Source organism: Cinclus cinclus, chromosome 1 (assembly GCF_963662255.1).
Source record: "Cinclus cinclus chromosome 1, bCinCin1.1, whole genome shotgun sequence".
NCBI classification, from domain to species: domain Eukaryota; kingdom Metazoa; phylum Chordata; class Aves; order Passeriformes; family Cinclidae; genus Cinclus; species Cinclus cinclus.
The window spans coordinates 22,968,194-22,980,286 of record NC_085046.1 but is presented as its reverse complement, the minus strand read 5'-3'; the positions used below and the strand labels follow the sequence as shown (position 1 = coordinate 22,980,286).

The 12,093-nt window shown below is 42.4% G+C and overlaps 2 protein-coding genes across 4 annotated transcripts; one reads left to right on the top strand and one right to left on the bottom strand.

Annotated features, from left to right (window-relative positions):
• Positions 1-1,045: 1,045 nt before the first annotated feature.
• Positions 1,046-5,905, top strand: CLXN (calaxin). The gene is made up of 6 exons (XM_062507865.1): positions 1,046-1,109; positions 1,341-1,496; positions 2,943-3,047; positions 4,041-4,192; positions 4,964-5,068; positions 5,657-5,905. Exons 1-6 carry the CDS (start codon positions 1,052-1,054, stop codon positions 5,702-5,704), a joined length of 624 nt encoding a protein of 207 aa, XP_062363849.1. The 5' UTR covers positions 1,046-1,051; the 3' UTR covers positions 5,705-5,905.
• Positions 5,906-5,986: 81 nt separating this feature from the next.
• RBM48 (RNA binding motif protein 48) lies at positions 5,987-12,007 on the bottom strand. Of its 3 annotated transcripts, none has more exons than XM_062507835.1 (5): positions 11,894-12,007; positions 9,920-10,110; positions 9,644-9,789; positions 7,192-7,727; positions 5,987-6,165 (listed from the first exon to the last, which is right to left on the bottom strand). In XM_062507835.1, exons 1-5 carry the CDS (start codon positions 12,005-12,007, stop codon positions 6,082-6,084), a joined length of 1,071 nt encoding a protein of 356 aa, XP_062363819.1. In that variant the 3' UTR covers positions 5,987-6,081. The 3 variants fall into 3 exon arrangements, with proteins under 3 accessions (XP_062363819.1, XP_062363837.1, XP_062363828.1); XM_062507853.1 differs by lacking the exon at positions 11,894-12,007 and adding an exon at positions 11,421-11,450; XM_062507844.1 differs by lacking the exon at positions 11,894-12,007 and adding an exon at positions 11,118-11,251.
• Positions 12,008-12,093: the final 86 nt, after the last annotated feature.

Genomic DNA, 12,093 nt, shown 5'->3' with positions numbered 1-12,093 from the left:
ATTGATTGTTAGTCTGCAAAACCATAACTAAAATCTTTGGGAGAAAGATAATTTCATATTGCCATTGTACAGAGAAATTGTTTTCAAGTTCTTGGGAAAATACAATTGAGTTGCAGCAATGTGCATCTAAACAATAGTAATATTTTCACCAATTATTTTATACTCTTGGACTTGATGTTACCAATTCTAGACACTGTTGTCAGTGAGGTTAAAATAAAGGTGATATGCAGTGAACAGAGGGGTTTAATTTGGGGTTTGTGTTTAGTTTTGTTGGGGTTGTTTTCTTTTTAAGTTGCGGTGTTGCAGTTTTGGTAAAAGAACCTGTAATGAACCATAGTATAAATGCTCTGTCCTGTGTGATACCTTACCTGACTTTTACACAACCACCTGCCACAGAAAGAAATAAAAATGGAAATGAGACCCAGTCTTCCAAATACCTAAGCCGGTATGTCGTTTTAATTGTGTGACTTTTCTGCTCAGCTGTAGGCTTCGAGTGCTGCTGTCATGCTTGGGAAGGGTGCAGCCGCTTAAGGGCCTTACGGGCTTTGTCCATTCCCAACCAAGCTCCTTTAAAAGTACCGAAAGGGAGCTGCTTCAGTTTGAAATATCTTAACAAATGCGTTGAGTCTGCTCTTGCATGCCCTTTTCCGGAAGGAAAGGTGGAGGCTGGTCCCAGCCCTTCAGCTTTCCCTGTGTGCCCACGCCGAGGTCGTGAGACAGCGACCGGGGTTTTGGGTGGCACCTACACCCACGTTCCAAGTTTCAGAAGGGGGACAAAGCAGAAAACAAGCAGTGTCGGAATATGAGTAATTTAATATACTTTTGCTTTCTGATAGCAGATGAACAAGCGCTATTTTATGTTGTATTTAACTTTTAGCGTTTTTTCCTCACAAACATTTTTAGAAATTTGAAATGCAGTTATTTTCTTTTTTACGGCTGCAGTTTTTTTGAAGGCGTGTTCAGACGTGATCTCTCTTTTGCCTTTGTGCGTGTTTCTGTCCGGCCGGCCCGCGTTGCCAGGGCAGCGGCGGCGGGAGCGCTGCGGGCCGCCATGAGCAGGAAGGGGGTGAAGGTCCTGGTGGACTCGCTGACCCGATCCGCCAAGCACTGTGAGTCTCCCCCGGCCTGCAGGAGCCGCACCGCTCCCGGTCTTGCCGTGCTCATCCTCTGTAGCCCTGTTCGCCTCCCACGGGAGGCACTTTCACGGCGCCCCCTTGGGAACAGCGCGGGGGTGGGGGGGCGGTATCGGTGTCCCGGCCCTGGCTTCGTGACCCTGTGCCCGCCTCGTGTTTTACCAGCTTAATTTACAACCTGTGTTTGCTTGTGTTCGGGCCGGGCAGTTAACAAAAGCGAAGTGGAATGTCTGGTCAAGCTCTTCGACACGCTGGTGGCCAGGGCCAGCAGCGACTATGCTGGGGCCGGCTTCGACCGCACCGTGTTCCGAGACACCCTGCACAGCGCCTTCGGCATGACGGACGACGTGGTGCTGGACCGAGGTGAGGCGGGCGCACGGCTCTGAACGCCGCGCAAGGGTTGGCGAGTGTGTCCATAGCAAGCAGCGCCGTCTCGTCCTGCCCAGGACAGCGAAAGAGGGGTAATGCTCGGGAGCTGTTAAGAAAATGGCATCTTTTCTTTCTTTACGCGCTACAGTTTTCCCTTAGTTCAGGAGAGCTCGCTCTCCAGTTCGAGGCAGACCAGCCAGAGACAGCTGTGCTGCCCTGTAGGTGTTTCTGTCGCAGCCGCTGTAGTGTCGTGACAGAAGAGGACAGCGTCACTTTCCTCTTCTCTCCGGTGGTTCCACCGGGAGCTGCGGTCGCTGCTGGGCGACAGCTGTAGCTCAGGCCGGGAAGTCGCAGGAAGACAGTCTGTTACAGCGAATAACTTTGGGAATAGAGGCTCTGTGAACAGCATTGAAGGGCAGATAGTACCAACAGGCGAGAGTAATGAGCCAAGTAACCCCTTGAAAATACAGTGATTTCACAGACTGGTGACAAGGGACATGTTTGCAGTCACTGAAAGTCGAAGGAATGATCTGTGATGTAGAGGTGTGTAGAGGAGCATGCAGAGCAGGCATGAGTCTGCCATTCTTTCGGTCTTGGGCTGCCAAGAGCCACCCTTTGGTTCAACTTTCTCCGTATCTCTAGCAGGAGAGCTACTTACATGCCATAAAATAAAAACCTGCTTCAATTTTATGCAGCAAGTCAAGTGTGCCTTAGAAGATACCTCACATTACCTTACACATTCTTAAAAATTATTTTAATGCTTACGTGCAAAGGGGCTGATTTCAGTTCACAAAAGCAAACCTGTTGTCTTCTAAGTCAGAAAAGCTTGGCTCTGCATGGAGAAGTGTTCCTTTAGCCAACTTGCTGATTAATATTATAAAATACCAATTATTATAGATGATAGCAGATGCTTTGAATTCCATCTCGGATTATTATATTACAGGCTATATGAATAGTGAAGCTGTGAGATTGAAGTTGTTTAGGGAAGGGAAAATATTTTGTTATATGGCAGACAGGAGGTTACTTTTCTTTGTATATTTAATATATATTGTTTCTAGGTTTACTTTGTCCAAGATTTTCCAAGACAAAAATTTAGTAATTTAAATTTTAATCTGTATGCAGAATTATCCTTTAAGGGATATTGGTTTATTTGCTTTGCATCTGCATAGAAGCATACTTCTTGTAGCTTAAGTCAGGAAGGCAACAGATCAAACAAAATCTTACCAGGCAGGATTCTGGAGTAGAAGATCAGTAAACTGAGAGGCAGAATTCCTTTCACTGCTACATCTTAGAGTCAAGAATGGTAATCTTACCTTGGTGAAAGCAGGCAAACATCTTAAGAAGAAAGATAATTTATAATTTTACTGAATTTAAGAAAACATCCCTTTTTTGTGTTTCCCTATCATATAAATTTAAAATGTGTCTAAATACACTTCCTAGTGTTCAGCATTTTTGATAGAGACAATGATGGCTGCATCACTGTGGTGGAATGGGTGGAAGGCTTAGGAGTGTTACTTCGGGGGACACTGGAAGAGAAGATGAAATGTAAGATTGATCTGTATGCTGATATTTAGTAGTAATGATTGAATTAATAACAAATAGCACATTGCTTTTGTTATGATTTAGTAGTTACTCTTATAAAATATTTGGTAATTGAAAAGTGTTCTTCTGTATAGTTTAATGCAATGAAACTGAGTTCTGAAATGGCTTCTCTGAGACAGAGGGATTTTCTTCTATGTAAACTGCTGTTACCACCTCCACCACCTTCTTTTGTTGCTTACAAAATCTTGCATTTAAACTGTAGTTTATTCTACAGCTTACACTTTTAACAAAATACATATTTTTGTATTCACACACAAAATTAGAAGCAGATGAATCTCTAGCATGATTTTGGCTAATTAACAGTCTCAAACCAAGCAAGACCAGTACCAACATTCATTTACTGGCACAGTGGGGACACAGTAGCAGTTGCATTAGATCCAGGAGTTCTTCAGCTTGAAAGCATAGATGGAAATACTGTAAGATGGTAATGAGAACCTCTACAGTAATGATAGAGAAAGATGGATGAGAAAAAATAGCAAGAACTCTAGAATTTTAAGCAGCAGGGAAAAAAATAGGACATGTGGGGTGGGAAAAAAAGAAAAAAAAACAATAGAAAAAGGAGAATGACAGTGTGTGGTTTCCATAGTTCCCAGGTTGCATCATTAGCCATCCCTATTGCATTATATAAATTCATCTGGAAAGTGGTCAGGGGTGTCAGAGCATTAGGATGTGTGCCCAGGATGCAATTCAGTGTGTCAGGACAACCACAAACAGTAAAATATGCATTCCTGCTGTAAGCACTATAGAAGATACATGTAGTGATGCAGTTTTATCTGTCACAAGTGTTTGCCAGGAGTGTTTCAGCACATATATGGTAAATTTGGCTCAATTGATAATGTAGAATGTACAGGTCACATTTTCTGTCTACAGGTAACAGCTTAAATGGTATGCAATTATAGTTTGTAATTAACTTGAAATTTATTTGTATTTCAAAAGTCTGTTTTGCCATTTATGACCTGAATGGTGATGGATACATTTCGAGAGAGGAAATGTTTCAAATGCTGAAAAACAGCCTTCTCATACAACCAACAGATGAAGAGCCTGATGAAGGAGTTAAGGACTTGGTAGAGATAGCACTGAAGAAAATGGCAAGTACTTACTTACTGTGATACTTGAGGCTCTTTCAGACATTCACTGATACTTAAAACCTTTCCATGAAGTAACAAAATAAGGTGTCTTATTTACAGTGGGATTCTTCAAGTCTCCTGAGGACAGACAGAAATCTAACCAGATCTAATGAGTCCCTGTCCAGTATTCTCATACGAAACTATTAATTTAGTATGTGAATGTACTATACATTTTATGTATAAATTTGCATGTGTATATGTGCATACACATCTGTGCATGCCCAGTCAAAGCAAAAACCTAGTCAGAAGTGGAAAACTCGAAAGTGTAAGCTGCATTTATTCCATCAGTGCAGGCATCTGCAGCAGCTTCATTTGTAAGTATATTTGTGTTTTATCAACTGATCATGAAATGTCTTTATCCAATTTATGTAATACTAAACTCAAGGTTATTAATGTGAAGCTTGTTTTACAGTGCTTAATCTAGAATATCAGACCAGTCTGTCAATATTTTAATCAAATCAAGATATATACTCTCCCCTTCCATGGTGGTGGTCAAAAATTTAAAGCCAGGTCTTGCATCCCAAGTCCTTTTATTTTAACCTATCTTTTCAATTTTTCAATCCCACCCTTTTTGCCTTAGGTAGAGGCAAGTCACACAAACCTTTTCTGAGCAGAAACTGATGACCCCCAATTTGCAAATCAAACTAAAAATAGAATCCATGTTCTTTAAACACCCGTTAAACAAAACTACAATTAGTAATCCTTTGCTGAAGTGTTCCCTTCCTTTTGCAGGACCATGATCACGATGGCAAGCTTTCTTTTACAGACTTTGAAAAAGCAGTCAGAGATGAAAACCTTCTCTTAGAAGCCTTTGGACCATGTTTGCCAGACATAAAGGTACATTAACCTTGAGTTAAAAAAAAAACCTGCACAAGCCAATTCCCTACAGACACCTGCACTACTACAGACACTTGCACTAATCCTGTGAATGGCAGCATGGAGCATCTTAGGCCAGTGTTGGGTTCATCCTCTCAGGGCCAGTTCCACTACCCAAAGGTAGCTCCTGAGCACTCCCATTCCAAGGTTGTTGCAGCACAATGCTGCAGATACTAATTTCATCACTAAGGGAAATATCAGTCCTTTACAGTGTCATCCCAGTATCTAGCATTACTGTTTCCATCCAGTTTATCTCATTCTGCAGCTGGGCCTTCTTGCCCTACATCATTCATTGCCAGATCATTCCTTGGTGACACACTCCTACTGCTGAGCAGTTAAAATTTTAATTTCCCCTTCAGTTATAACTTTGAATATTCTGGCTGGTCTGCCAATTAATGCTGGACACCATTGATGGTGTAGATTTACCTTTTCTAAGCTAAAAAGCAAGAGACAGTCTTCACTACATACGCAGTTCAGTACTTTTTCTGACTAAATAGAATCTTTTCTGAAAATTGACCTTTTTCCTCTTTTTTTTTTTTTTTTTAACAGAGCAGTATCTCATTTGAACAGAAAATTTTCCGGGAAACTCCTAAATAGTAACTCCCAAGTTGTAACTCCATTGCTGCATACTGTTAACAGGGGTCTTCATCTTCACCATTCTTTGTGATATAGTAAAACCAGTAATAGTTTCAAGTTGCTCCTAAGTTTCAGTATTTCATTGCTGTTAAAGCTATTGAATAAATTAATTTACTTCTGTAACTCTACCTAAATAGAGTTCTTCTGTGATTTATAAAATGTTACAATATGAGGTATGGTATATTGGTTTCTTCATTCCAAGCAACAAACTGACACCATCTTTAACAGGGAATCACCAGGAAATACAGTATAAAGAAAGTTTTATTTTTTACATAAAAATATGTATTTCAAACTATATTCTTTACAAAAGAACTATTAGAAGATGCTGCCAGCAGCATCTATATTCTTCTTCTCTGCTTTACAAGTGGTTTGGCTGAGCTGCTCTCTGGCTTTTCCACAGCCGTTGAAACAGAATCTGCTACCTAAATTGGAGGGGAAAAAAAATTAATAACCTGTAACCATTACTTTTTTAATGCTCATTTTAGAGTAAGACTACATCTCCAAGATATGAATATTGGGAGGAATTTATTATCATCACACTTGTATTGAATTTTCCTGCTGACTAGAGGCAAAAAGTAACACCAAAGGCAGAATTAAACACAAGAGAGATGAAACTTCTAAGTCTTAGCACCACCTTTTTTTGTATTTAACTACACAAACTGATTTCAGATAGTCAGTGATATAGTATTACATATGTCATCTCCCATCTTCCTAACAGAGGTGTTTTCAAGCAAGGTTTAATGTGCTTTATAAACTCAGATCTATTTCAGGGAACAAAGGGAAAGCAGAAGCATGCGTTTGGACATGTAATTTCAAAATTAATTTAATAGAAAGGGTGCTTATTTATAAGATACGCACTTTCGAATCAATCTAGTTAGTCAAGGGAGCTTTTTCATATCTTAATGTAAATGAAATGTTCTATCAGGAATGTTTGACCTGCTTATTGATATATTATCTATTATATATTACATATTGATAATTATATCCTCCATAAAAGGATGTATAGCTTAACACATGCTTCTCAGCATGAAAATAGTGATTCTGTACAGCTTTTGATGGCATAAGGAATGTTGGAGCAAAGAAACATTGAACTCTGACTTCCATTATTTTTCTTCCAGTAACCAAATAAAAGTAGCACACTGGAGTCAGCAGGACTATGTGCAAAGTTAACATGCCTTCACATGTGGGGGGAAAAAAAAAGTGGTTTACTAAAAGTCATGTAAGATCATGCACTGACATTTACACTTTCCCAGGCGTAGTGTAAGAGGTCTGGAGTAGAACTGCCTACAATATTCTAGATTGTGGAAAAGTTAAATAGTAAGAGCACTAGCTTTAAGTGGCAGATAAACTGATAATGAGTAAATGCTGAATAAAGCCATCAGAGAGTCACTAATTTTATGGATAACAAGCACCTATGTTTGAACTATCATAACTTTAAGAACCCATACCTCTTTCAGTTTATTTCGAATTAATGTAGCTGAAGTATTCAAAGACTCATCATCCATATCCACTTTAGGTATTTCTGGTAGTTGTGGACCAATAACAACTTCAGTATTGTCCTCACTTGTTCCAATGAGGGAAAATTTGCTGCCTTCTTCTCTCTTCCTCTTACGTTCTTGCAGATGAGTTGTACGAGGCATAAACCTGTCAATTCCATTGTAAGCTGGAACCATTCTTTGCTGCATTAAAGAAGCTGGTGGAGTATGTCCTCCTGGATGTACACCTGGAGTTAAAGATGTGTTTTGACCAAAGTACCCAGGAATTTCAGCACAATTGTTATCATAGTGTGGAGATGTTAACAGGCTCTGATTCTGATTCCCAGATGGGTATGCTGTGTTGTGGGATACCCCAGGAAAACTTGTAAAGCAGGATGGATCCCAGTTACTGGCTACATGTGATCCCGATGTACTCCATGGACAGTCTTGCTCAGAGTTCTTTGAGGCTGTCTTTTTAGGGCCTTCTACTTTCCTTAACACAAAGCAATCTTTAAAACAAAAACAAAGAAGCATCTTCACATTTCATGTCGTTATTAGTTCTAAAACCAAAGTACAAAACTTTCTATAAAAATGCAGAAACAATACCAATGCTATTTGACTCCCAGTACCTGTGATTTTTTTTTAAGCTTCAAATATAACAAATTCAACTTTCAAACAAGCTTTCCAGTCTACTGCCTTTGCCAGTTTGTAACATTGAAAAAACCCAGATGTTTTGATGTTAAAAATCAGTGGGTTAATCCCTTTAGAAATCCTCACACAATGAAAAATGATACCCAAGTATGTGAGCACAAGAGAGAATTTTGTGCTCATTCTTTGCTTATTCCTCAGCTTGCCCTGCCTTCACTGCTGCCTGGGAACTCAGTGGTACAGGAGCCTTTGTAAACACAATCCATTCTTAACATTCCCCCAGTGCAAAGATGTGGGCTGGAGAAATTTTTTTGAATGTTCTGTTATAGTCATCCTCCTTCCAAAACTGTCCCTTTGGCATGCCTGAGGAGGCTGCAACAATGGTCAAAGTGTGATCCCAAATTTCCTGCCAGTACTTTAAATTCCTGGTAAGTTTTAAAGAAAACAAAACGTGAAGGAAATACTTCATTATTAACACGTAAGCATTTCATTATTTTAGCCTTAACCAAAGCCAAAAAAATTACTTTGAAAAGGATATAGTTCTCTAAATACTGAGAGATACCTCCTGTAAACATACTTAAAATGCATCTGTATTGGGTTTGCATGGCCCAGTGGGAGGGCTACACGGGTGGCTTGTGTGAGAAGCTGCCAGCAGCTTCCTCACTGTCCAGCAGAGCCAATTTGTGGTGGCTCCAAAGATGGATGTGCCAGTGGCCAAGGCTGGGCCGATAAGAAATGGTCGTAACAAAGGTTAAGAAGGAAAATGAAATAAGTGGCTGTGCAGTTTTAACTACAGCCAGAGAAGGGCAGAGCGAGAACGTGAGAGAAACAGCCCTGCAGACACCAAGGTCAGTGCAGAAGGAGGGCAGGAGGTGCTCCAGGTGCTGGAGCCAAGAGTCCCCTGCAGCCCCTGGTGCAGACCACGGTGAGGCAGATGTGCCCCTGCAGCCCATGGAGGATCACAGGGGGATGCAGGGATCCACCCACAGCCCGTGGAAGAGCCCCACACCAGAGCACCTGGATGCCTGGGAGGAGGCTGTGACCCTGCAGGATGCCAGTGGAGAAAGGGACCCTGCTCCCAGGCTGGAGCAGCCTGTCCTTGGAGGACTGTTCCCCATGGGATGGACTCACACTGCAGCACTTTGGGGAGGACTGTTCCCTATGGGATGGACTCACACTGCAGCACTTTGGAGAGGACTGTTCCCCATGGGATGGACTCACACTGCAGCAGGTCACAGGGAGCTGCTGCTCGTGAGATGAGCTCACATTTGCAGAAGTTCACAGAGAACTGTCTCCTGTGCCACCCCACGGTGCAGCAGGGGAACAACTCCTCTCCCTGAGCAGTAGGAGAAGCCACAGGTGATGAACTGAGCATAAACCCCATTCCCTGACCCCTTGCACTGCTGGGGTAAAACTGGAGGGGGAGTGGAGGAAGGTGTTTGTAAGGGCTTATTTTACTTCTCATTTGTTAGCAATAAATTCATTTTATGTCTCTAAGTTGGGCCTGTTTTGCCCTCAGTGGTATTTGATGACTGATCTCTCTCCCTGTCCTTGTCTCAACCTATGAACTGTTTGTTAAATTTTCTCTCCTCTGTCCAGTTTGTGGAGGGCAGTAAGTGAGCAGCTTTGGTGGGTGCCTGGCATCTGGCCAGTGTCAACACACTATAGCACCTTTAAAAGAGGTAGGTAAAAAGTGTTTTCTTTAAGGGGCATTTTAGCAAAAACTCCACCCAGCCCTGAAGAACATTAACATTTTACAGGAAATTTAATCACAAACCTCTTTGATTTGTTGCTTTTGCTATATACTTTCTTCTATCCTGCAGCTTCTCTCTAGTTTCTTGGACTGTTTCAAATTCTGGAGCATAGCACACATGCAGCAAACTACCAAAGAAACTTCGTTCATCCATTTTTTTCTTGGCCACCCTGAAGGGAATTAAAGTGTATTGACAAAACTGAGAATTTTACTCTAGCTCTCTAGAAACTTAACATATTGCAAACACAGAAGGTGTAAAAGATTAAGACAGCAAGAGGCAGATACTGCCCTGTCCAATACCTTGCACATTGGAGTTTTTTGAATTTTATAAGATACACTTCAGTAAATTGCTCTGCTGGATATTCATCTAGAGCATGATATTCCTCAATGGCACCATATAATGCAAATTGTTCAACTAATTCCTTCATAACACCTAATGCAGGAACTCCTTGTATCAATAAATAGCGAGATTCCAAGTTGATAGTGTACACCTGAAAAAAAAACAAAAACAAAGACTATTCAAAAACATTCCCTTTCTCGCTTTATTGCAAAAGGCAGGCATTTTCTCCATGTTTCCTGTTGTTCTCCAAATTCTCTCAGAATGCTGAAAAGCCCTATGTACTCTGTTTTGCAGGGCAGTATGTGCATGGTTATTCATCACCGAGCAAGAGCTGAACTTGAGCCTCTCATGCATAGTAGAACACAAATGAGACTTGACTTTTCTGCACAAGGTCAGAGTACTACTGCCAGTTGCTGAGTAAAATCTCTTAAGTCTCTGGCCAACTTTCATGCAAGATGTACTAGTAACCAGTTCATAGGAGGTACTGTCAAAATACAAAAAAAAAAAAACCACTGAAAAAACAGACTTCTTCACAGGCAGAGAAGATATGCAGGTAAGAAAAACTGCTTTTTTCCACACGGGGGAGTTTAAAAACAATTACTCCAATTCCCTGGGATAAATCCTGTATGTGCAGCGCTGTCTCCTTGCCATAGAGATCCAACAGCATACGTTTTTAAGACACGCAGATAAAATCTGGATGCTGAGACAAACAAGGTCTTCTCCCAGCAGGTTAAAAACCAAACCAGCCATTCTCTTCTGCTTTGTGTAGTGACTGTCATCTAACACTCTAAGCAAAGCTTTTTGATGGCTCACTAAGTACAACAGACAGCTAGGCAGCTCATCCCTGAGATCAAATGAAATTTATTCTGAGTTTGTTAAAAATAAAAAATTCAACCCAAAACACAAACATTTAAGACTGCATAAGTTACATGTATTTCTCAAAAAAAAACCAAATCTGGACAAAGTGGGAATGCTTGGGAAATCAACTCTTAAACTTCCACTATAAAAAACAGTCTCCACAGGCAGGTTACATAAGTTTTCTTGTGGCACCAGCATACTCCCACCTACATTATTTTGGGAGCAAGTGATTGAAGGAACCTGATGCTTTTGCTATGCAATATTTTTTTTTTTTGGGGGGGGACAGGAGTGTCCTTCTACCTCCTTCTTGTCCAGGAAGAAGAGATTCAAATAAGTTCTTTTCCACACTTGGGACATCCATACTGTTTCTCCTGAATGTATCCCTCCAGAGCCCAGTGATGGCTGGATGTCTGTGGTGGCACAAGGCTCTCTGTTCTCTGTCCCACCGTGTACACTTGGAAGAATAAAAGAATTTAATAGCTTTGAGACTTCATGAAGTATGGAGGGTTTGAAATTTTACAGGAGGGTGGTGACAGTGAAAGAGACGTGCCTTATGCGTGCATGCAGGGAGTGAACATTGTTCCTGCACTGGTAAGACCACACCTCAGATCCTGGGTTCAATTCAGGGCCTCTCTCTCCAGGACTCTGAGCTGCCGGAGCATGTCCAGAGAAGGGCAACGGAGCTGGTGTGAAGGCTCTGGGTCACAGGTCTGATGAGGAGCAGCTCAGCGAGCTGAGGGAGGCTCGCCCTGGAAAAAAGGTGGTTCGGGAAAACCTTATCGCTCTCTACAACTTCCTGTCAAGAGGCTGGAAACACATCCGGATTGGACTTAGAGGTCCTTTCCAAGTTTAGCGGTTCCTTTCTGACGCCAGCCACGCTACAGCTCGTTGCACACTCTGAGCACATAGAGATACCCAAATCTGCAGTTCTGCTACAGTAACGAGAAGCTCCTGCCGCGCAGCACGCCAGGCCCAAGGCCTTGTTCCCTGCCTCCCCGGGAACAGCGCAGGCCAGGCCGCCCCCCAGCTCCCTCACCCACAGCAGCTCCGCCCGACACTGCCCCCCGCCCCAGCACCTTCACAGCGCGCGGCCGCCACCCCTCGCGGTACTTGGCGCGCGATTCGCAGGCTCCCAGCTGCGCATGGTGCCGGCACGGAGCACCCGGGGCACCGCTGCTGCCGGCCGCCATCTTCCCATCGCCCACCGCGCTCCGCGGTGCGCAGCCCCCATTGGCTCTCTCCGTGCAGAGGGGAGGAAGAACCGCAGTCAGCGGCG

Excerpts from the sequence above, each read along its gene's own strand:
- CLXN (XM_062507865.1), top strand. The coding sequence starts at position 1,052 with ATGAGCAGGAAGGGGGTGAAGGTCCTGGTGGACTCGCTGACCCGATCC. Across the intron at positions 1,110-1,340 it reads GACCCGATCCGCCAAGCACT|TTAACAAAAGCGAAGTGGAA; the intron begins GTGAGTCTCCCC and ends CGGGCCGGGCAG. Across the intron at positions 4,193-4,963 it reads AGATAGCACTGAAGAAAATG|GACCATGATCACGATGGCAA; the intron begins GCAAGTACTTAC and ends TTCCTTTTGCAG.
- RBM48 (XM_062507835.1), bottom strand. The coding sequence starts at position 12,007 with ATGGCGGCCGGCAGCAGCGGTGCCCCGGGTGCTCCGTGCCGGCACCAT. Across the intron at positions 10,111-11,893 it reads GGCGGCCGCGCGCTGTGAAG|GTGTACACTATCAACTTGGA; the intron begins GTGCTGGGGCGG and ends TTTTTTTTTCAG. Across the intron at positions 9,790-9,919 it reads AAAAAACTCCAATGTGCAAG|GGTGGCCAAGAAAAAAATGG; the intron begins GTATTGGACAGG and ends AATTCCCTTCAG.